Raw genomic sequence first — 22943 nt, forward strand, 5'->3', positions numbered from 1 at the left:
TTTGCCATCTGTCCTCAATGGGCCAGCATTTCAGAACTCAGCCTCTGTGCTTAAGTGTAACGGCCGACTGTTGTTAAAAGCTTTTCTTTTTTTCTCCAGTGTTCTCTGTTCATTCTCTGCTGATCAGTGTCCTCAAAACAAAGAGCGGCTGCAACTGGTTAAAAGCGTGGATAACAGAAGACCCAACGTTTTCTTCCAACACGTGACCTCCCAAGGTGTTTTTTTTTTCCTCACAATGAAAAGATGGATTTTCAAGGAACATGCACTCACTTCATTTGCCTCCTCGTGCGAGGGGAGGAGCCTCTGAGCATTCAGCGCCGCATGTTCCTGCTCTGCAACGGCCAGCTGCATTTGGGACACGGCGTCGAGCAGGAAGCGCCGCTTGTCTTCAGTGTGAGTCGAGCGGCTGGCTAGTATCCTGTACAGCAACATTGTGAAGGGTGAACAAAGATGGAGGAAAGACAACAAATGGATGAGAGCCAACAGATTTGTTCTTATGTCGCAAATAGTGATTTAAAGAATCTGTGGCGCTCATTAATGGCTATTAATTTATGGCTACTATTGGCTAAAGTTTGGCTCAAGTGAAAAATTGTAGACTCCAGCTTTAAGGGTTTCCTTACACATCTTGGACGCCATCTTGAAAATGACACCTTTATAGTGGTCAGAATTTGGTAAACTTCTACAAAAACAGTTGAAAAACATTTTGTTAGAATTATTTTAGGGTTAGGTGTTTGTTTTTTTTCATATATGCACCCGCCTATATGGTTTAAATAATAATAACTCCATGTGGACTAACCTCAGCCCCTGGGCGTTCTCCACACGAGCCTCCACTGCTCGTTCTCCGTAGCCCAGTTTAGTGAAACCACCGGCGCACTCTCTGAGCGTACTGCAGGCGGCCATGAGCCTCTGGACGACCTCGTGGTCCAACGCCTCTCCGGCTTCACCGCCACCTCGGGCACGAAGACATTCAACAGCACCTCTGGAACACAACACAACCCCATCAGATCAGGATTACAGTTCAACTATGACATTACATACAGTCACATGCTGAAAGTCACTTGCTACAGTTGACGTTTGTTTCAGTAAAATGTATTTACATTTTTTGCTGATTTAGCAGGGTTAGACTGCTTTTCCCAGAGGTTAAAATTTCCTCCGGTGCAGTTGCTATTTGTTGCGATTCCTCCGATATTGTGTGCCTCTAAACATGAATACAGCATATCATTACTCTAAATGGATTGTGCAGCTTAATGGCTGAAATCTTAATCAGAAAAAAGACAACATAACAGAATGAGAGTGGTTTGACCGTAGATGTTCGGGGTTTACCTCATCTCTAATGAGGCGATCAAGAATGTGATATCTGGGACTGGGTTGACCCGCTGCTCCAGGACCAGCTTCAGAGCCGCACAGCCTTGTTTTATAATCTGTTCAGTCTGCGAGAAGAAAAAAGAATGGGCATGATGGCAAAAGTACTCACTTTAAATATGATGTAACGCCCCATAGAGGGTTGTGAGAAGGCCGTGATGACATACCTTGGTGTGTGGGTCTGGGTGTTTCTGGCCCACTGCAGCTCTGACCTTGGTGAGGGTGAGCTGGTACCAGAAGTCCTCATCCCCACCCAGGTCCTGGGCTTTGTCCAGCAGGATCCACGCCATGCTGTAGTCCTGCTCATCACAAGCAAGAATAGCCAGACTGAGCAAACTTCTAGCCGTTGCTTTGTGGTCTCCGAGCTCCTGGAAAGTAGGGAACGATTTCAGGAGAACAGTCTAATATTAGTGGGTATAAATCATCAGTAAGGGTATCAGTGTCATTTTTCTTTCTCAGGAGCTGACGATGGAGAAGGTGTGAGCAGCAATAAGGCACTCACAAGAAAATGGCATGAGCATTTCAATTATCCTGGAAATGGGAGTTTGGTTGGTTGAGGAACACCAGATTTGTTAGCTTATATAAAAGAAGAAAACCTGTTTGCACTTACCGCAGCCACGTGGTGGGCCTCGACCAGAAGCTGCCTGGCTGCCTGCCAGAGCCCGATGCTGAGGCAAACCTCAGCTTTGTCCAGCCAGATGTCCTGAGAAGACACATCCCTACTCCGTCGCTCAGAATTAGCCACCTTAACTATCTGAAAAATCACCAAAATAGACCGCTTTTATTTCTAAATTAACTCAAAAGGACAACAGTCATTTTCAACAAGCTTGCCTGCTGGGTTTATGGGATGAACTGTAGCTTTCAAAGCAAATGCTGTGAGATGGACAAGTTTTAACCTACACAGCATGTAGTAAACTTCCAATATAAATCACTAGTGAGCGCTTGCTGACCTGAAGGCCACTCCTCTCCTGTGAAGCTTGTGAAGAGAAGATCGTTTTGCGGGCACTGGAATCACAAACACAATAATCACAAGTCATTAAAGCAAAACGACCAAACGCTAAAACGTTATAGCTCAGCTGACAGACCTCAGCCGCTCTTGTTCTCGGATTCTACTCAGATTCACGAGCTCCTCCTGGTACGGTGAGTGTGTCTCCAGACCCAGCTGACAGCAGGTCCTCACAATCCTAATCAGGACGAAAGAAAGAAACACACAAAGTCAGTGCAGAGTTTTGGAAAGTGATTTATGGTGTTGAAGTCTAATCCACTCCTTAAATATGGGTGGTTTGAGTTTAGAGGAAGCAGATTCACTCAGTCTGTCAGCTACGTGAGTATGGTCTGTTGTTACGGCAGAGCTTTCACTGAGTGATCCCTGTGAGTGATTCACAGTAACTAAAGCTCTGCTGATTCGAGCTCCGGCTGAATGTGATGTACAGTTATGAAAAAGGATTGAAATCAGTGCAGCAGAACCAGAGATATAATGTTTTTAATCCCATGCATTCCTTGTTAAACCCTGGTGGCTAAATTACCCACAATGCACCTGGACACGCATGACTTGCATATCTACTGGCCAAGACTTCTATGTGTGAAATGTGCGGAGCTTCCAGGTTAAATGCACCAGCGTTCCTACCTGAGTCGGTAGACGTCAGAGAGGCTCCTCCGATCCAAGAGGTCATGAGCAACGGTCTCAGCAAGATGCATTATGGGTAGGGTCAGGTGGTCGAGTGAGAGCGAGTGAAGCTCTTTTTCCAGCAGGTCGAGATAAAACAGGCTTCGAGTCTACAGCCAAACAACGAAAACAAACGAAAAGATAAAGAATTACAAATAATTACGTCCAACCCAGAAAGTTTACATATTAACACTGTTTCCATACTTTCAGTCCTGAAGAACCTTCTGGTCATCTTATATATAAATGCATTTACTTCTTAGAGGGACATTGATACCAAGTCAATGCTTTTCAATCAGAGATCACAGACAGGAGAAACGTGCCTGCTCTGTAATGCTGTGTGTATTGATGCAGTGGGGATTACTGCTGGTTCTGAAGAAGTGCCTGGTCTGGTCCGGACAGACGTAGCGAGCCCAGTCTTCTGGGGTGGAAGGAAGGACCTGATCCAGGACCATGGGTTTCAGTCTCTCTTCTGGAGGGGGAGGCTGGGCAAACAGATTAGATACATATTTGATATTTTACTGTTAATCGTGTGCGGTAAGCATTTAAAAATGAAGCAAATACACATTTGTATTCACATTTTCAGGTATCAGGTATCATTGTGGTAACTTCCCATTAGAAATAAAATGTTGTAACTCATTATCAACATAATAAAACTCATTAAAAGCATTATTTCTGTATCATCATACAGACCAAGAGGGTAAACAGCAGCTGAACGTAACTGCATTATCCATCCAATAATAAAAACGAGTACTTTACACTTCAACAAACTGCAAATAAACACAATTCTGAATGGAGTTTGAGCTATGGGACTTACATCTTTCACTTTTTTGCCTTTGCCCTTGCCTTTGCCCTTTTTTGATCCAGCAGAGGGAGGGGGAGGCAGGGGAGGCTGGCTGTTTGCCACCTCGCTGGAAATCTCACAACTCACAACCGCCAATGACACCTGGAGAAACAAAAAACACGCTCCATACTCAGCATTTCATCATCATCCACACTGTCAAAGTGAGCGGTGCCGTACCTGCCACATGCCTAGCACAAAGACGTAGGCTCTGAGCAGGTGGAGTTGGTGCTCGGGTGAAGCCTTGCCCGCCATGACAGCAAGCAGAGTGTGTGCCCGTATCAATCCGTCGAGGCGCCACACCTCCTTCACGTTTGTCTCCGTCAGAAACAAGCCGTGGCCTCCCAGCGGGGCCTCCCACTTCACTGAGCTCAACTCTGGACCCATAAGTAGAATCACTGTCAGTATAACTGAACAGCATCGTTACCGTCCATTACATCAACAAGTTCAAATAAACATATCTCTGTAATTCGTTTCCACTTGTTCGTCTCTCAGGGAAACGATAACGGAGCTCGTAGCAGGATACTAAAGAGACGCCTCACAGCAGCGTTTTAAATGGTGCGATGCTATTCTCGTCGGATTCCCACATGGGGTGTTAAAATATCATCTTCTTTGTCTGGCCAGTTCCTTTTCCCTCTGAACACCATTTAATTGGTTTTACATTTGCACAGGGGAACAATTGAATGATAGAACAAACACTGAATTCTACTGATGATGCAAATGTTACTTTTTAAACTACAGTCAGTGTAAAACATCTAAGACATCTGCATTTCATACCCACATGCATCCCTCCAGGGGGATTCTCTAACGTTCCCTCTGGATTTTAAAGAACACAGACGCACGATAAAACTAGTGACTCACACAGCTGTGTTGTGATGCAATGATCGAGATGAGTCCTACCTGCTGCTTCTGTCTGTCCGGTCTCCAGGTGTAGGACGTCTACGGCCCTGTGAAGCTGCTGTAGGACACCGGCTTTGGGGAAGTTGTGACAGTACTGCCACTCTCCAAACTCTAACAGAAGGCTGACCTTCTGCCGCTGATGCTCTACACTCTGTTCAATAACAAGAAATCAAAAAAAATGCTGCAGTTTGGGACGCCGTGACACCTGTGGGTGGTATAATCTTAATTTAGCCCAAATTGGTTGGCTTTCCTCTTGTATTCCAAGCTGCAATGACACAGTGGCTCCACATGATGGTGCTACAGACTTTGCTAAAGAATATTTGCCTTTGCTCAGTGCAGAAAGACTCCACAGGAAATAAAATGATGACTGGAATGTTCTAATATGACGGATTCCAACATGATCTAAATGAATGAATGTATCAGGTTTGAGTAATTCTATACTAATGGTGGCAGAACAGAGTTATTACCAACAGACAGGCGATGGACTTCTGGTAGCAGTCGAACTGTCGGGTTATGTCAACAGTACACAGCGCCATCTGGTGCCACATATCCGAACAGCACAGCTCTCCATCTTGTAACATCAGCATGTCCATCAGTACGTTTTCACCCAGTCGTGTTTTCACCAGTATCAGCTGTTTCCGCAGAGGCCTGATAGAACACAGAGTAAAGATGTGTTTCTGTCCATCTACCTTCACAGTTCTTCTCTTCTCCCCCTCTCTTTTTTTACTCACGTGTGTTTAGAGGAAGGCATATCTACGACAGCCTTCTCCAGCAGCTTCAGAGCACTTTTCCAGTCTGTTTGATCAGCGTGGATGTGGAGCAACAAGTCGTAGATGGCTGCTCTCAGGGTCAGGTCGCCTTCATCTACTCACAGAGGGACAAACAGATACACAGAAATGATATTTAGATGATTGATCTGTCATTCAATTCAAGTGTGTGTTCAAAATGTAATCATCAACATGGATATACGATATTCAGCTGTACAAATAATAGTGTAGAGTGTAGATTAGGGATGCCACGGTTCTCCATATAATCTTGAACCGTACGGAACAGCATGCACGGTTCTATAAGCAGTTGTGAGTTGTGGTATTTTCGGTTTTGCAATAACATTTTAGGTTTTTTCCACGGTTCCATCCTTGTATTTCTATCTAAATTGGCTATGTCGGAGCTTTAGAGGAGCACTTGAATGCAGCACGTGATGGGGAAACGCCCTGCCGAGTAAATATCCAGGACGGCTGATCTAGTGTAGATAGGAAGCCAGTCAGATCCATAATAAGACACAAAACCAAACATAACGCCATCTCCAAATATGCATCAGTTGAACCGTGTCAAGGTCCTTTTATCACTCGCCTGCTGCTTCATGTCTCAAACTCCTAACAGGCGGCGCCGACGAGGTCAGCAACCCTTCCATGCTGCCCTGTTTCTGGAATCAAAAAGGGAAAGCATTACTGCTCATGTTGCTACAAGGGTGATACTGTAGGAAAGTGTAGGAAAGTGCTGCTGGTGGCGGTGGATTGTTGGCCACAATTAACACTCACTGATGTGTGTTGTAACACTAATTGCTATGTGATCTTTCCCAGACACGGCTCCCGTATCCACAGCTGCAGCCTGCAGCATTATCGGCCGTTTGATGTTCACAATTAGGCATCACATACAGCATAACACATCTGCAGTCCGTTAAGAGCAGATGTGTGGGACAGGTCTTTTATTGTGGGTTGCAGCAGCGCTGCTGAAACACTGTCACGTTGGAAAACCTCACATAAGCTGCCTTTAATTATAGATTTTGAAGTTATTTTGCATTTGAGTGAGTGTTTATCCCCCTGGCTGGACAGCTGTCCACCAGTAGCACTGGAGAGAACTTTCCTCACACTTCTCCCCTGCAGCACCCTCAACACAATCCTTCATCAATAATGACTGAGCCGGTTTTACAGGAAAACTAAGCCTGAACAGCAGAACATGGAACTTCAGTGTGGCCGCTATTCAATTCTTGTTTTGCTGGCTTGTTATTCATTGTGCTGCTTGGCAGAGCTTTTAGTCCCGTCAGCAGTTGCGATGAGTAAGATTTGAAAGTGACTTGTCTAATGTGAAGGGATGGAGCTGGAACATTTCCCTTAACAGAAGGGCAGACTCTGTGGAGTTGTTTCCCTTGTTGCTGTGCCATTTAATTGCTCCTCTTAGGAGTTGTGTCGCCCTGCTAATAATGCATAGATGTTTAACAGAACAGAGATTTAAGGCAAAAATGTTGTAACCCCTCTTTTTTAAATATCTACATATGCATTAAAATATTGAATACACATTTTCCAATTGTCTGACGAAACCTCCAAACAACACAGACCTTTAAAGGATTTCATTTTGCTGTATTTCACATTAAAACTGACCAAGTCTGCCATGAAATGGACAGACTGTGCATGGATAACATGAATGTGAGGATGCAGCTAAAGAGGGGGTCTGTACGTGTGGTTGTTTCCGGTCGGTATGAACCAGAGCCATCAGGATCTTCTCCAGGGGCTCTTGGAGCTGCCGTCTTTCCTCCGGTGTATGTGTCAGGGGCAGACATGTGTTCCAGTAATGTTTGGCAGCTGCGACACACAATGCTGGATTATCAGCCTTCTCTGCATAGCTATGGACAAGAATGACAGCAGGCTCAAATCAGACAATACATTACATTAAACGAATGAGATTAAAAGAAATGTTTTAGCTGCACGATTAGTCAACACATTAACGGTGAACAGCACCTGACACCGGACAGAAACACCATCAACGCCTCTCTGTAAGCGTGCAGATCTCCACTGGACTCGTGGACTAAACTTAAACCCCTCAAACAACTGGCACCGCTCAACATTTCATCCACGGCGGTCAGGCTGTACCTAGGGATACGAGGAAATGCCAATCAATCAATGTTTGCATATTCATTTGAATATTGAAAACCCCATGCAAAAATGGTAAAGTGATGCTTGCTCATCAACTGCAATACTCTTGAATATGCACAAGATGTCAGCTGCTCCACAGAGAGCTTTGGAAGCAAGAAATCTCATGAACCTTTAATGCTTTCCATAACAAATCCCATACATTCATATCAGGTGCCGTCTCTCTTGCCCATTTTTAAGGCAATGGGGGGGGGGGGGGGGGGGACAGATCTATCGGGACAATTCAAAATAAATTGCAATCAATCAACTCGACTTACAAAGCAGAGGGCATGGCTTTGAGGCCCTTTACTGCTGCCTCCTCCAGCTGCAGAGCGCTCTTGGTGCAGCGCAACACCAAGCTGTGGTCCTTGGCATGGTGGCAGAAGTCAGCCAGCTGGCACCACACCTGCAACGCCACCACGGCGTCGGTCCAGCTGCATTCAGACGCCATGCTCACCAGCTTTTAGGTGAGGGGAGAGGGGAGAGATGTGGAGGGGTGAGGGGGAAAACAGAGGAGGAGGTGTGAGGAAAGAGGCGAATATCGAGTGAGAGAAAGGAGGGAAGGCAAGTAGGGGCTGGATTAAAAACAAGGGTGGGAAAATGTAGAGGAGGGGAGGGAAGGGAGAACATTGGGAGGAGGGAGTGAAAAAGGAAAGGCAAAGTGAAATGAAGAAAGTATCAGTGAGGGAAAAGACGAAAAGTGGTGAGCAGAGGAGTCGAGTAAAATAAGTAAAGATGAGCATGGTGGAAAAAGTAAAGGTGTAAAGTGGATGTAGGAGGTAATCAGGGATGGAAAGGAAGAATATGAAGGAATAGAGGGAAAGATTGAGGGAAAGATTGGGAAGAGAAAAAAAAGATTGGGTGAAAAAACGTGAAGAGTGGATGAAATTAAAAAGGAAAGGATGAGCAGAATGAAGATGGGAGGAAGAGGAGGAAGATAGAGGTGTAAAAACGGCCAAAGGGCTTCGAGTATCATAGCGAGGGATTCTCATTAGATCTCCACATCACATCTCACGTCAGGCGCATTTTTAATCCGACCGAAGTGCTGCGATGGAGACAGCTACAGTATTTTCAAGATATTGACACATGATGAGATGCGGTTTGGGGTCTGTGGGCTCCGGGGGGAACCATCTTGGCATCTGTCGTCACCATCTGGACCAGGGCCACTGTGGGGAAACACGAACACAGGAGCACATACTGTGGAAGGGCTGGGAGCGGAGAACTCCATATGCTTGGGGTCCCTGTTGCACCGGAGCATCTCCACTCCAACCAGCACGCGTGTCATCGCCGACACTTCCTCGTCCTCGCACTGCAGGGGAAGAAAGTGTTGAATATACACACCAATCCCTTAAGTGTAATTATCGGAAAAATACATATACATGTATGACTATTTGCTCATGAATTATACATGGCCCTGCAGTATGATTATCATATTGTATGTGTCCCAAATACCGCAGAGATAACCTCGTTGATAATGTATGACTTGCTATTGTGTGGAACATAAGTTGATGAATGATTCATTGAGTGTAGAGATAAAACCCACATTTATATTAACGCCGAATTTCTTAATTTGTGCTGCGAGAAACAAAGCTCAGTTAGCCGTGACTCAAAGTGCATGGGGCTGAAGGGGACTGATGTAGGGCAGGAGAATGGTCTTAGGACTGTGGTGACTAATGTACAGGCACATTGTATAAGCTCTTCCCCACATTTCTGTCCCACTGAAGCAGTACAATCAGGGAATATGCGGAGATGATGGCAGTCCAGCGGATAAAACGCTGTTTTGGTGGAAGAAACACCTACCGCATCGCAAAGATTCATAAAGATGTGAAGCATCATCAGCCCACAGTATTATAAGCACATTAAAGGAGAGCTGTGCCATGCTGTTATACAGGATACATTATGAATGTGACACGATTATGTTATGACAATGAGCCCCAGCTACAGTTGTCTCAGCGAGTATTCGCCCTCCTTCGCATTTTCACAAATTCCAAAGCAGGCTTTTCAGTCTTAGACATAGTGCACCCAGAGGAGGCCATCCCCTCCAAGAAAAATAATATACATCAGCCTTTTTCTTATATCACAAAAATTCCAACACCGGAGGTTTTTGTTGTTTGTTTTGCTATTCAAATCAATTTTGGCACGGTTTTTCTCCATTTTTTTGATGCACTTCTGCAAACTGTGTTCGAAAAATGCAAATGCAGCGATGCAGGGATCACAACACCTAAATGCATTCCCCTGACTTTTAACCATTTCTGCTTCTTTGCACACAGTTTACTTTTCACGCAGCTCTTGCAAATTTCTGATTTGTGAAACGTTATTTTGCATGCAGGATATTTGCATTAATTTCCGCTTTAGGATCGAACTCACAGACTGTATACAAGGAGTGGACTTAGTCGTCATGACATCACCCGTTGCTTTTTGGACTACAGGTTTGAAGCACTGCATTTTGCATTCGGTCCGTCGCTGTCTTTATTTTTTGAAGCCAGAAGTGACACGAGACAGACGTCGGTTGAGAAAAGGTTGAGAAAAGGTTGACTCCCCTGAAGCCGGTTTTACCCTCTGTTTGTAAGAGTTCTACACATCACTACATTAAAATTGGCTGTTTTTCACGTAGATTAGTTGAGATTAGTTGTTGCTAAATATTTTACACCCAATAACTGCCAGAAGTAACCACTGTGTACCTAAATGAGCCAATTGACAAGAATATCTTGCTAAATAAGGAAGCTAACATTCACACTTAGTAATGATTTCCACCTAATCTTGGACTACAGCGTGATGACCAGTGCTTTAGAATATTGATCAGGCCCTTCACATGGATGAGCAACCTCAAACAAAGCAGCGTGGACAGTTTGGAGCTGAGAGACGGTACCTCATCCGTAGGGTCCATCTTTGAGCCAATCTGTTCCTGCAGGAGCCTCTTGATCTGCACCCAGGTGGCCACCACCTGTTTCCTGGCTGCGATGGGGACGGCCTCCCCTGGGACGGAGCAGGTGGATGTGCAAAGGGCGTAGTCACACAGCTAGAAGGAAGCGGAGGAAACCACAATGAGCTCGCAATCTATCAGGTACAAGGACATGGCGTGGTGTTACAACGTGATGTTAACATAGTCGTGATTATGCATGATCCTGAATCCTCAATGTGGTTCAAATGTCATAAATGATGATTCATATCTGTAAGACGTTCTCTGGCCCAAGGCCCTGTGCCAGCCTGTCAGCTGCAGACACCACGGTCATACACAGAAGAATCCAGTCAGACTTTGTTGGAGTTGGACACTGTATCTGACCCCGCTGCACTGCCAACTATGAAATATGTATTTTTTTTATATCTTTCCTTCAAAAAGGAAACAGACATGATGGAATTTAGTTAATAATTCATTGATAAAATGCCTTTCATCTGGAGTTAAGAGACGATATTCATGGTGGATCCTTTGAATAGAAAAAGGAGAAAGGAAACGGGTTTTAATTGGCAACAGCAGCACATTTAAAGAATAGAGACATCAGACAGTCATGGAAGCTTCATGTGAGCGGGCACGTATGTGTGTGCCTGCGTGTCAAGTAATGAGTGAGATAACAAAGTGTGTATCGTCTGTTTTGGTGAACCCCATTACCCTTTTGGTATATTAATATATATACTGTACCTAAGGGCAGAAACACAGAACATTCCAGGGAAACAGGACAGTATCTGTATGATATCGATATCGAGTTAGACGTTTAAATAGCAGCCAACCAATTAATCATTAATCGGCCGATACCTGGACATGGGTAGGGGGTGGAACTGGGCTCCGATAGAGGCTGATGTCACACTTACATCACTGTTATACAGGCTCCCCACACATAAGGAGGTCAACAAAGCTGAAAACATGCGTCTCCATGTGATCAACTCCTGATAGTAATCTAAACAACTAGACAAGACTCCATGAAATGAAATGGCACGCCTACTTTGAGACTGAAAGGACTTTACATTATGTTTTAGATATTTATTATTGAGATTATTATTCTTTCAGAAAGTCATTCAAAAAACCTTCTGCACATTATTCAGGCAAAAGGGTTAGAAAATGAGTTTCTGAACACATCTGGCAAATATTCTCCTTTCAGCTCTTCTCACGTCAAACAATGGGAAAAAAAATCCAATCAGCCTTGTTTGCTCCAACAAAATACAACCGATCTGCTTCCAACTAAACATGTTTTATTTTACTTTATGCAGTTTTGTGATTTCTGCAGTCATGAGAACATGTTACCTGACACTCGACCTCATGAGTCTTTCATCAGAATTATTTCTTATCTTTTAGATTACGTTTAGACCGGATTAGTGCATTAACCACTGGAGTCTCACTGGATAGTTGGCCTGTAAGGAGTTATGTTTATAGGCTTTTTTATCTCCATGTAAATATGATGATTGCTTTGGGAATTAATGGTGATGCAGAAAGAATAACATAAATGTGCGGTAAATGATGTGTGCAGCGTTTAAGCAAATGTACTGCGACATAGAAAGTTTGATTAGGATTTTATAGAAAAAAAAGTATTATTAAATTCATTTTATGGCAACATATGGTGACATAGGAACATGAACTGGTCACAAATGCTTCTATGGTACTTTGAATTAACGCACGCACGCACACACACACGCACGCACACACACACACACACACACACACACACACACACACACACACACACACACACACACACACACACACACACACACACACACACACACACACACACACACACACACACACACACACACACACACACACACACACACACACACACACACACACACACACACCTCTAATGCCTTGCGGACATCCTGGAGGGCGACAGGGTCTAAGGAAACCCCACGGACACTGGCAGCCTTCTCAGGTCGGTTCCTGCCCTCGTCTCCTGGTGGTGCTGGCTCCACGCTGTCTGGTCCACACAGCGGTTGAATCCATCCCCGGGCCACGGCGTCGCACAGCAGCACAAACAGAGCACGATGCCTGAGAGACACACTGCAACAATAAGAATGCTCCAAACTGACATCATCTAGAAAAAACAAAGCATGAAAGTTGGGCTTTACTTTTGCATTGTAGTTCTTCCCGACTGATTTGTTCCTTGGGAACATCATGACATGAGAATATGAGCAAATTCACATAATTATTCTACGCCCGTTCTGTCTGTTTGCATGAACATTCGCTGCAGCCAAAAACAAGAGCAGAGCTTAAAGCGCCTGCTTTTCTGGGAGCGAGCATCAGTGCCAGAAAATAAATGAACAAACATTCTTTTAAAAAGTCAACCTTGACCATGCCTAACATGTTTTTTTACTGGAGGAAAACATAGTGCTGTTGTGAAAATGACTATGTTTGCTCACTGATGGTTGAGCAAACTTTTACCTCAAGGGGCCGCGTTTGTATCATTAAGTAAACAGACAACAAAGTGACCTATTTTGGGGATATTTGTGTAAATCTGTGTTAGTGTAAAAAAAAGTGTTTTCCTGTTATTTTTTAGGAACTTTCAATACAAGTTGGCCATCATGCTATTAGCTCTTTCTCATGAATATATCTAATGCTCAAGTTCAAGTCTTCACTGTGCCCTTCTCTGGGTTTTCTTTAAAAAGTTTAAATCTTAAAAAAAAAGCTGAAAAAAGGCCTTCTGCATATTTAAAAAAAAGAAGTTATCTTCCACCCCCCACCCAAGACAGACTGTCCAGAGTTGGAACCCCACTGGAGAAATTCAGTCAGGCCGTTTTTCATGTTTCCTGTAAGGCTGACATTGTGTGAAAGGGTTTCTATCAAACAACTGTGACATTCTGTTTATGACTTGTTTACAAAAACACACTGATGAATGACACATCAACTGCACAACATTAGCCTTTCATTCATTGTCAGTGGAGCAGCTTGGCACTGGGCTGAAATAAACTTTAAAGATCTCCAGGCCAAACATCGTTCCAACCAACAGGCATACATACATTACTCTGTAATATAATGCTAATTCAGATACCCAGCATTGCCGGTGAACTTGGTCTTCTGGAAAATCTCCACCAGACTTTGGAACGCGGGAAGCAGGCGTCGGTACTCCCCGGCTGCCAACGAGTGGTGGCTGTAGTTCCACATGTAAACGGCTGCATTTGCAACCACCCACGGCTCCCTGAGCTCTGCTCCGAGCTCCGCTGCCCTCAAGAAGCTGGAGGTGGCGTGGGCGGACAGAGCCTGGATCCAGTCTCTGGGTGAGAGAGGTAGAAAAGAGTGGGAAAGGGGTAGTGTTGTCTCAAGCACACGATTAAAAGGTGAAAAAGTCAATGAACTAGTAAGAAATGTGCTTGTTTGAACGTATAATGTGCAGGGTTTAGTTCCATTTCCTGGCAGGTTTTTCTGAACGAGGCGTGAAGCAGAGTGGAACTCAAGTAAGTTATATCTAATGAGGCATCCAACACCACTGCACTTGGATACGGCTCTCAGCCCGCATTACACTACAGTGTGCTGGAGGTGAACTTCACAGGGAATTCAGGCAGAGCGCAGCAGTGAAGTAGTTCCTCCGATGAATGCAACATGTCAGGTCTGAACATTTCAATAAGGAAAACAGGCTGTTCCCATCCCGGAGCTTCGTAGCGTACGTCCACAGCATCTCGGGTCTTTAATAAAGATAATCACATCACTGATGTTTGAAGCCTCGTCTAAACCACGTAACCGGTGTGGGAATGGTTTCAGAAGGAAACGGAAGCTGTCTTTGTTCATGGATTTGTTGCTCGAGAGATAGATCGTCATTCCCACCACTGTCTAACATCATCTCTTGTGTTGCTGTCCCTTTAAACTGACGGTCACCAGCTAAGGTTCACAATGCACATAGAGGCATTGGTGGGATTTAAAATCATTATTTACAAAACATTTTATCAATTTAACAAACACCAGGTTTTAACACTTTCAGATCCTTAGAATAAAAAAAAAAATCATGAGTCCGTCAAGAAGAAGGTGAGGCTTCATATCCCTATTTATATTGCACCCCTTACAGCTGTTCATAATCATAAATAAAACTGTTAAATCAGTTAATATGACCCATTTTAGATTTAAAATGATCAATAAGATAAATCTTGACATATACAGTTAATAAAGCAGACATAAACAGGATAAAAAAAAACATACAATACAGACAAAATATTCTAGTTTTATCATGCCTGTGCATGTGCATGTATGTGCGTATAGTTCACCTGTAGACAACCCAGTGTGGATCCTCTTCCTGCACACACACCTCACCCTCCACTAGGGGGACGACAGGGCCGTTGAGCTGCACCCCCTCTGTTTGCAGCTTTTGGACGGTGGCCTGAGGCGAGACAGAACACGTTCATTTCTCAGCGAAGAGATAATATTACAGTTGACTTCCTGTTTTGATAACTTCATAATAAAAGGAGAGACCTCACACTATGGCTGTGACAGTTTCTCTAGAGCTGATAAAGCTCAGCTGCAGGAGATGAAAGAGAAAAGAAGCGTTTTACTCCAGTAAAACTCGGGGAAGAGGAACCTGTCTTCATCATCAGACAGAGAGCTGGGTATCTTTTTAATTCACTTCAACCCCGATTAAAAAGAAAAATAAATGTGCCATGCAACAAAGAGAGAGATACATGACAAGAGGCTTCAGTGTGAGTCAGCTTTGACAAGGTCATGAAGTTGCTGTGGATAGTTGATGTTGTTGTAGATCATTTTCTTCAAAGTGCCATCATGTTGGCATCTCTATGGACTTAATAAAGACTCGGAGCTGCAGGCTTGACGGGGAGCTGGATTACACAAGACAAGCTCATAAAACAAGCACAACAATCTCTGACTCCAAACAATCAACATCTACCGTGCCAGTTTATTAAATCCCATAAAAAAATCCCATAACGCATGTTTACTACTCTCATATATTATATTTCAAAAGCTAAAAAAAATGTATTAAATATTCCTATGATCTAAGAAAGAACAGTTTTTGTGAACACGAACGCCTCAGTGGAAAAATATTGGCATCCAAAGAAGCTTGAAATAAAAACTGGAAGACCTCAAAATATAACGGCAGTATTTCCACAACTCAGCCATTCAGTGTATTTATATCTAGTATTTACCTTTTGGATTTACCCTTTTACAGTTTGTAAATAATGATGACAAACCTATGTGTGTGAACACAGAAGTAGGGCAGAGTGCAATAGCTTGTCAAGCTACGAAGTGCGACTACAAAAGAAAAAGGCGAAAAATGAAAGTTGTCACTCATCGGACGACAGCAACGTGCTTTCCTACGTTGTGATGAGAGTGTGTGGGTGAAGCAATAGGTTGTTCAATTTGCCTCATTTAGTCCACTGACTGTCGTATCTGCAAACCCTCAGCGAGGACACATTAGAGCGGCTGCTGCTTTAACCATTGGTTTGCATTATAAAGAGTAGCTGGTCAGGGAGTGTAGTAAGGATTACAACTTTAACCGACAATGGATCACCACGGTCAGATGACATCACAGACTTTGCTTAGGCTCAGTAGGAGTGGGAACATATGAAAAGTGTGTGTGCATGTATTAGTAGTTAAGATAGCACACACCTCAGCACTGATGAAGTGGATTTCAGATAAAAGGCGCAGCAGGTCCCTCACGACGGCTTGGCTTCCATTGCAACCGTGAAGACATTCTGCACAGCTTCGTTCCTCTGAGCATCGACATTCTGGATCAAAGTGACAAAATGTGTGGTGTGAATTCACTAGTTTGTGTATGTATGTATGTATCTAATAAAACACTACTTCCTGCCCATCACTGTGATATTACAGGCATAATTCAGTTATTCTATAGTGAGTCTGAGGATCATTCATCATCTTACCTTCAGTCTTGGAAATCTTCCACCTCCCGTCGTCGTAAAGCAAACAGAATCGACAAGCGGCTCGGCACACGTCCCAAACTTCCTGTTTCCTGGCCGTCTTCACCAGCATGGCCCACAGTCTCACCCTGGAGCAACCGAGGAATGAAGAACACGTAGAAATGATGCCATTTTGAAACGAGGAGGTCAGGGCGAGGACACGGCAGCACACTGTACACGATCAAGGGTTGTTTGTTTGCAGGGCCATGAATGAGAAGCTTTTCCTTCACATCACGTCTCTGCAGTTATACCACCATTAAAACCTGCAATTTCTGCTGTGCACACTTTGTTACTGGAATGATATCGGTAGACAGACGCAACTCAACTATGCACTATAAATAAACAATGAAATAGCAGTTTGTAGGCTCCTACAGCCACACAACACATTTAACTGACAGATCAAACTGTTGATTAGCATATAATGTTCAGTAACAGCAAGGAGTGATGAATCCAACAAGGCATAAAAGGCTGTTTATGGACATTTTCCAACTGGGTTTCTGGGAAGTCTGACAGCTGAAACTAATTGCCAAGAAAGACGGGCTTTCACACACATATAATCACAATAATAACATGCACGTGGAAACACACACACACACACACACACACACACACACACACACCTCTCTGTGCTGTCTGCGTCATCTGGTTGCCTGGCCAGGTGTTCATCCACCTTCAGTACAGATGCAGAGTGATGCTGAGCCTTAGCAGAGAGCTGAGCCGCTGGTCCGGATCCAAGGCCGCCTACGGGAACTGGACAATTGTAGGACTGAATACATAACATGATCTTTATTAATGCTTTTAGATAGCTTCTGCATTTCCCTCTATATAATGATTCAATACAATGTTCTGACTAGTGTGCATAACATAAACTCGAATCACTCTGTTACACAACTCCTTATCCTCCAATAATTGTCCATAATACATAAAATATGGAATAAATGTGCCCCTAATATACATAGTGAGAATGTTATCCTTTCGAGGAATGACAAAATTCTCCTTATTATGCCATTTCCATGCAGCAAACGGAAATCCAACTAAAAGGTAAATGTCCCATTTCTAACATCGCCAACTCTTTTAAACAGGCACATGTAATCATCTAGACAAAAAAGATCAACAAAAACCACACAAAACAAACCAAAAACAACAAAGAAGCATGTTCCAGATTTTGAGTCAGACACGCCTGCAGCAACAGGGGACTGAATTATGAAAAGGAGGTTTGTGACTTTGACTGGAGTGTAGTAGAAAGAAGTGAAATGCTCCAGTGCCTGCACGCTCCAATACACAACGCACACAAACCCTCACGCACACATCTCAAAAAGCAAACAATGCATGCATCAATTAATTAAACTCCCGGGTCTCAAGAGATACTTAGAGCAGGCTTTGAATCTCCGAACACAGTGGCTAAGTGTTGTCATCGAGGGGATGCTTGAGGTTTATGGACCAAAACAAGGACTAACTCCAAGGACCGGCGTCTTTTACCCCCAAGCCTCCAGTAGAAGCCCTTTGACTCGCTGTCAAAAGACTGCGGCCTGTTCTATCCTGGGACATTAGACTGCTGTTTATTTGATGCTGTGGACCAAGGAGCCTGGAATCAGTCTGAGATCAAAGCTGCACACACACACAAAAACCCTCACGACAGCGAACGACCTTCCTTCCAGAGTTGAAGACTTAAGAGACTGATTTACATACAAGGCAGCGCACATTAATTTTGCTCTGTGATGTTCATCAACCTGTGTGTAATCAGCGCCTGCTTTACTGAGACAGCAGTCTATTACACAATCAAAGAGGACTGCCTACCGGCTGCTTTCTGGGAGAGCTCAGTCGACGCACAACAGTGGGATATGTCTGGGATCGCCATGCTTAAAAACTAAATTATAATATATATATATATATATATATATATCTATATATATATATATCATGCTGCAATGTACAACGGCGTATTAGGGCCACTGTAGGAAAAAAACAACAAAAAACGGAGCCGAAAGAGGTGGGCAATATTCACATTAATAAAGTGACAAATTTGCGAGGTAATAAAGCGGCACATTTTTTCTACAGTGGCCCTAATATGACGTCGTAGCAATGAGATGCTCAGGAATGATCTAACAAGATTCAGAAAACATTGATGCAGGCCACAGTTATCAATGCAATAATACAATTAAATAAAATGACGAGGCAGCAGGTTCAGCAGGAGGAAACCGTAAATGTCTTATCATAAGAATAAAATTAGAATTTAAAGTTGAGTGAATGTTAAGTTCAAGTATAATGAGAACTAACCCCACCAGTGCCTTGACACCCGCTTGGTGTCATAGAATAGTGAGATAAGGGTTCTCATTCCTCTCTTAAATGTATAAGCATAAAGAGGAATGTGCAATCAACCCCGGATAAGAGGTGTCTGGGCTATTTTCCTGCAAAGTAACACAGTTTAATGAGATGTGCGATTCCTGGTGCAGATGCAAGAGCCAAACGCTTGTTCATATGTTTCAAGCTATCCTACAAATGAGATCCTAATTTGTTCTTGCAAAATAAGACTTGTGTTATCGTGTTAAAACTGAAAGCAAGGAAGAGAAATGTGTACTTTTGGAGGTGTTGTCAGCATCGAGCACCGTTTGGAAATCATCAGGGGCCAAAAGGAGACCTTGGGCGACCAGGAAGAGCCGACTGTCGGCCCCATCTGGGGGTTGCATCTTGCAGGTCTGAGAAAGAGATATAAAGGTTAACGTGCAGCCACGCTGACAGCTATGATTGCTGGTGATAAGCCACGTATGCTTGTTAAGATTTAAAGAGCCGTTTCATTTTGAAATGTTAGGCTGTGCACAAAAACCTGCTGCATAAGCTTAGCGACTTTGTCCTCGGCCCGGGAAGGCGTTGGGGTGAGGGCCCCTCTGAGTAGCAGGAGGCGAGAGGACAGGCGTCCTCGTTGTGTCCCGTCATCCAGCAGCATGGCTTTCTCAACATGAGTCAAAGAGGCCTGGAGGCGGCCGCCCTCCTCTTCAATCTCTGACAGCTGTATGTGGACGTGACAGCGCGTCTCCAGCAACACACTGTAAAAATAACACACACCCAGCTATTATATTATACATTAATAAATATGTTGTAGCTCTGATACCAAAAACCACAACTAGGAGACATATAGAGGACTTATGTCATCTTGAATCGTACTATAAATCATCATAATAGCAGGTTTCTAGATCCAAATGTAACACATACTGCATTTTTTGAAAATTATTTTCCTCAGAGCTAAAAATAGCCAGTCTGCATTACCTCAAAAACCAAGAGAACGTTATGAAAACGATATATATTTGCATTGAAGCACACGCTCACCCACGATACCATGATGAGTACTGATTGATTGATTGATTGCACTTTAATGTTCCCCAGGGGGAAATTCTTTTGCTACCAAGCCACCACACACAACATACATCAACAGGACAGTTGATACTGAAGACAGGGCACAGTACAACACACACTGCAACAACAAATATGTAAGTTTGCACCAGACATAGGCACTGACGGGGCACAATAATCACAGCAATACCACCAGCATAAGTCACAACAAGAGCATAAGTTACAGTAACAGCATAAATCATGTCAACAGCTCTTGTTAAAGAGTCTGATTGCTGTGGGAACAAAGGACCTTCTAGATCTAGAAACTGTGTGCACCATAGTTGGGCAACGTGATGAATTAGGCCACAACCTTAAGGCAGGAACACACCGGCCCAACCGTTGGACGTCTGAAGCGTTTGGAGAGGCTCGGACGAGGTCGGGAACACGTATGTTTGGTGTGTACAGCTGCGTCGGAAGCTTTCGGAGCCGCGCGGACGTTGTCTGATCAGACTGAGCATGCGAAGTCTGAGGAGGTGGGCTGTTGGACGTCTGAGCCATTGGATACTCTGATTGGCGGTGTGCTAGCGAATCAGAGAATCCAATGGCGGTGTGTGGGCGGGGCGGAAGTGACGATCCACGACTTCACGACGTCTTCGTAAAATAATGAGCCCGAGAGCACACAACGCGAGTGTCACCCTAGCCAGAGTCATCTTTCCAGAAATGCCAAGTATTTAGTCCACAAAGGTCTTCTCGAGTCGAACGAATACTGAACCAAGACTGTGTGTGCATTGTTTTTATCTGCACTCCGTTCCGTCATTTCCTGTTTTCCTGTTTTGGAGTACTGGCACGAGACTAGCGCCACCCGTTGTTAAGGAGGCTTATTGCATCTCGCGCAGGCGCAGAACGTACACGCTGCTGTGCTGTCGGAAGCACGTCGAAGCGGTGTGTACAACGCAACTTTTCTGCCGAACGGGTCGGACGAGAGGCAACAGAGTGGGCGGAGAGTGGTCGGATAAGGCAGTTGGACGTCTGGGCGGTGTGTGGGGGCCTTTTTAGTCTCAGCATGCAGCTACATATCAGGGTGAATGTGAGGAAAGTGGAAACCTTTGTGTATCTTCCAGTACTTGGGCCACCCTGAGCAGAGGTGTCCGGATGCGTTTCCTGAGTTTGTGCTGCGAGAGAGGAAGGCAGAGGTTCCACTGGGTAGCACACACGGCCTGCATGGCCTGGGGGTCTTTCTCCCTCACTGCCGTCTGCAGCCACTCATCCAGCCTGCCTATCTCCGTCAGCCGCGCCTGTGGGAACAGATTGAAAGGCTCTCCTGTAGCAACAACAGTGTAACACTTCTATCATTTGGCAAGTAAACTTGGACTGAATCAGATTTAATATCTGGTGCCAATTCTTAAATGCGACGGTTTTCACAATAAATGATTCAAATGGTACAAAATGAGATTCCAATTTTCCCTCAAGACTATTTTTTTCTTGTCAGAGAGGAAAATCTCCTGAAAACATTATGTGATCATTTAATTTGAAACTCTTTCAGACACTTCTAGATGGTTTAGTGTTTTTTAAGGCAGGAAACCTTTTCAATTCAACGGGGATTTCATGGATTTCTGCCTTATAACAAAATGAGAGTGGAGAAAATATCATTGAACTGTTAATCTAGAGTCAATGGTTCCACTGCTTGCATCATATGCATCAGAAACAGATCGCTTTGGATAAAAGCGCCTGCTAAATGGCCTAAATGTAAATGTAATGATGGAGCACCTCCACGCCGTCATTCATCTCCACCCGTCTCTTCAGGAGTTCGTTCTCACATTTGACACATTCCATTATTATGAGCTGGCCATTAGTCTGAAAAGAACAAATACACGTACATGTGAGTTTAGGAATAAGGAGTCGGTGAACACACATCTACAATTAAGTAGATCCTATTTATATTTAATGCCAAAGGTTCTGACACATGCAATGATGCTTATTGTCATTTCCCAACTTAAAAATAAACCCATACACCTTTCTATGAAATTAATTCTACATTGTTGAAAATAAAGAAATGCAGGAACCTCTTAAGCTCTTGGACATGAGCTCAGTTAATTAACTCATCTATTGTTAAATACCTACTGAAGATGGGATGTGGAATCCTATGCATACATTTACATGTGTGTAATATGTTCAGTAACAGCACCGTCACCACGCTGCTGCCTGAGGATGTAAGACAATACCAGACAATCAGCCTCTTCCAATGAATTCACTTCTTTCAAACAGGCGGCAACCAGTTTCTGATGCTTCACTTCCAAGGCCAGATGCGCCAACTCCAGGAGGAAGGCGACTCTGCAAATCCCAGATAAAATATAATTTACTCCAGTACAGTAATCTGAGCCACGCGCTGCCCTCGGTGATATACACGTGTGCTTTTTATGTAAGTCTAGGAGGGAGGGAGTAATAAAGGTAAGTGTGCTGGGTAGGAGATTTGTTCAGGACTCTTTGGGTCACAGACCTGTCAGATGGTTGGATAGGTGTTGGGCTCTGAAGAGGACCAGAGTTCACAGGCGTAGCAGATGTTTCAGATTCTTTGATATTTTTTTCTTGCTCTCTCAGGAGAGAAAAAATCTCCTTAAGCTTCTCTGCCTTTGGCTTGGCCGCATTTCTTTCTTTCAACCTGCTGCAAACAATGTGAAAAAACCTGTCTGTGTACATTAATATACATACAAGTGTGCATCCAAGAATAGGCAAGCATCTGTGTCTCCCTTATATACCCACACCAGTGCATAAACCTCAGGCAAAATAACCTATGCCATGCTGACGACGCCTGGGTCGGACTGACTCATGCAGCCCATGTTTATGGCTGAGCTGAAGAGCCATAAGGAGCTCTGACATGTTGAGTACATGCCTGCAGGATGGGGGGGTGGGGGCTCGGCCTGGGTTGGTGCTATGCCCCACCAGAAGCCATAGTGCAATAACATGATTGTATCCAGGCAGCCAGATTAACCTACCCAATATGGGACCCTACAGGCTAAAATGAGGGCCAGTGGATCAAGTTTCATGTGTGAAGAGCTTCCATGTGAGCTGAAAGCATACGATTTTCTGGATGAAAAACTCACCA

The 22943-nt window shown here is 44.0% G+C and overlaps 1 protein-coding gene across 1 annotated transcript in view; it reads right to left on the reverse strand.

Annotated features, from left to right (window-relative positions):
• cfap46 (cilia and flagella associated protein 46) overlaps window positions 1–22943 on the reverse strand; it is a 48627-nt gene that overhangs the window by 21046 nt on the left and 4638 nt on the right. The window contains exons 8-39 of the mRNA XM_084020903.1: window positions 22338–22502; window positions 22063–22171; window positions 21608–21694; window positions 20945–21135; window positions 19338–19557; window positions 19092–19209; window positions 17134–17263; window positions 16478–16602; window positions 16206–16324; window positions 14855–14967; window positions 13651–13872; window positions 12461–12650; window positions 10542–10691; window positions 8871–8981; window positions 7951–8132; window positions 7502–7633; window positions 7221–7386; window positions 6117–6189; window positions 5498–5630; window positions 5234–5414; window positions 4767–4917; window positions 4047–4243; window positions 3843–3971; window positions 3349–3510; window positions 2990–3138; window positions 2448–2546; window positions 2313–2367; window positions 1973–2116; window positions 1530–1730; window positions 1324–1430; window positions 797–979; window positions 271–418 (exon numbers count right to left, since the gene is read on the reverse strand). Coding sequence (XP_083877029.1) covers window positions 271–418; window positions 797–979; window positions 1324–1430; window positions 1530–1730; window positions 1973–2116; window positions 2313–2367; window positions 2448–2546; window positions 2990–3138; window positions 3349–3510; window positions 3843–3971; window positions 4047–4243; window positions 4767–4917; window positions 5234–5414; window positions 5498–5630; window positions 6117–6189; window positions 7221–7386; window positions 7502–7633; window positions 7951–8132; window positions 8871–8981; window positions 10542–10691; window positions 12461–12650; window positions 13651–13872; window positions 14855–14967; window positions 16206–16324; window positions 16478–16602; window positions 17134–17263; window positions 19092–19209; window positions 19338–19557; window positions 20945–21135; window positions 21608–21694; window positions 22063–22171; window positions 22338–22502 — 4642 coding nt within the window. The remainder of the gene's footprint in view (window positions 1–270; window positions 419–796; window positions 980–1323; window positions 1431–1529; window positions 1731–1972; window positions 2117–2312; window positions 2368–2447; window positions 2547–2989; window positions 3139–3348; window positions 3511–3842; window positions 3972–4046; window positions 4244–4766; window positions 4918–5233; window positions 5415–5497; window positions 5631–6116; window positions 6190–7220; window positions 7387–7501; window positions 7634–7950; window positions 8133–8870; window positions 8982–10541; window positions 10692–12460; window positions 12651–13650; window positions 13873–14854; window positions 14968–16205; window positions 16325–16477; window positions 16603–17133; window positions 17264–19091; window positions 19210–19337; window positions 19558–20944; window positions 21136–21607; window positions 21695–22062; window positions 22172–22337; window positions 22503–22943) is intronic.

Source organism: Eutrigla gurnardus (assembly GCF_963514095.1).
Source record: "Eutrigla gurnardus genome assembly, chromosome: 11".
Classification (NCBI taxonomy): Eukaryota; Metazoa; Chordata; class Actinopteri; order Perciformes; family Triglidae; genus Eutrigla; species Eutrigla gurnardus.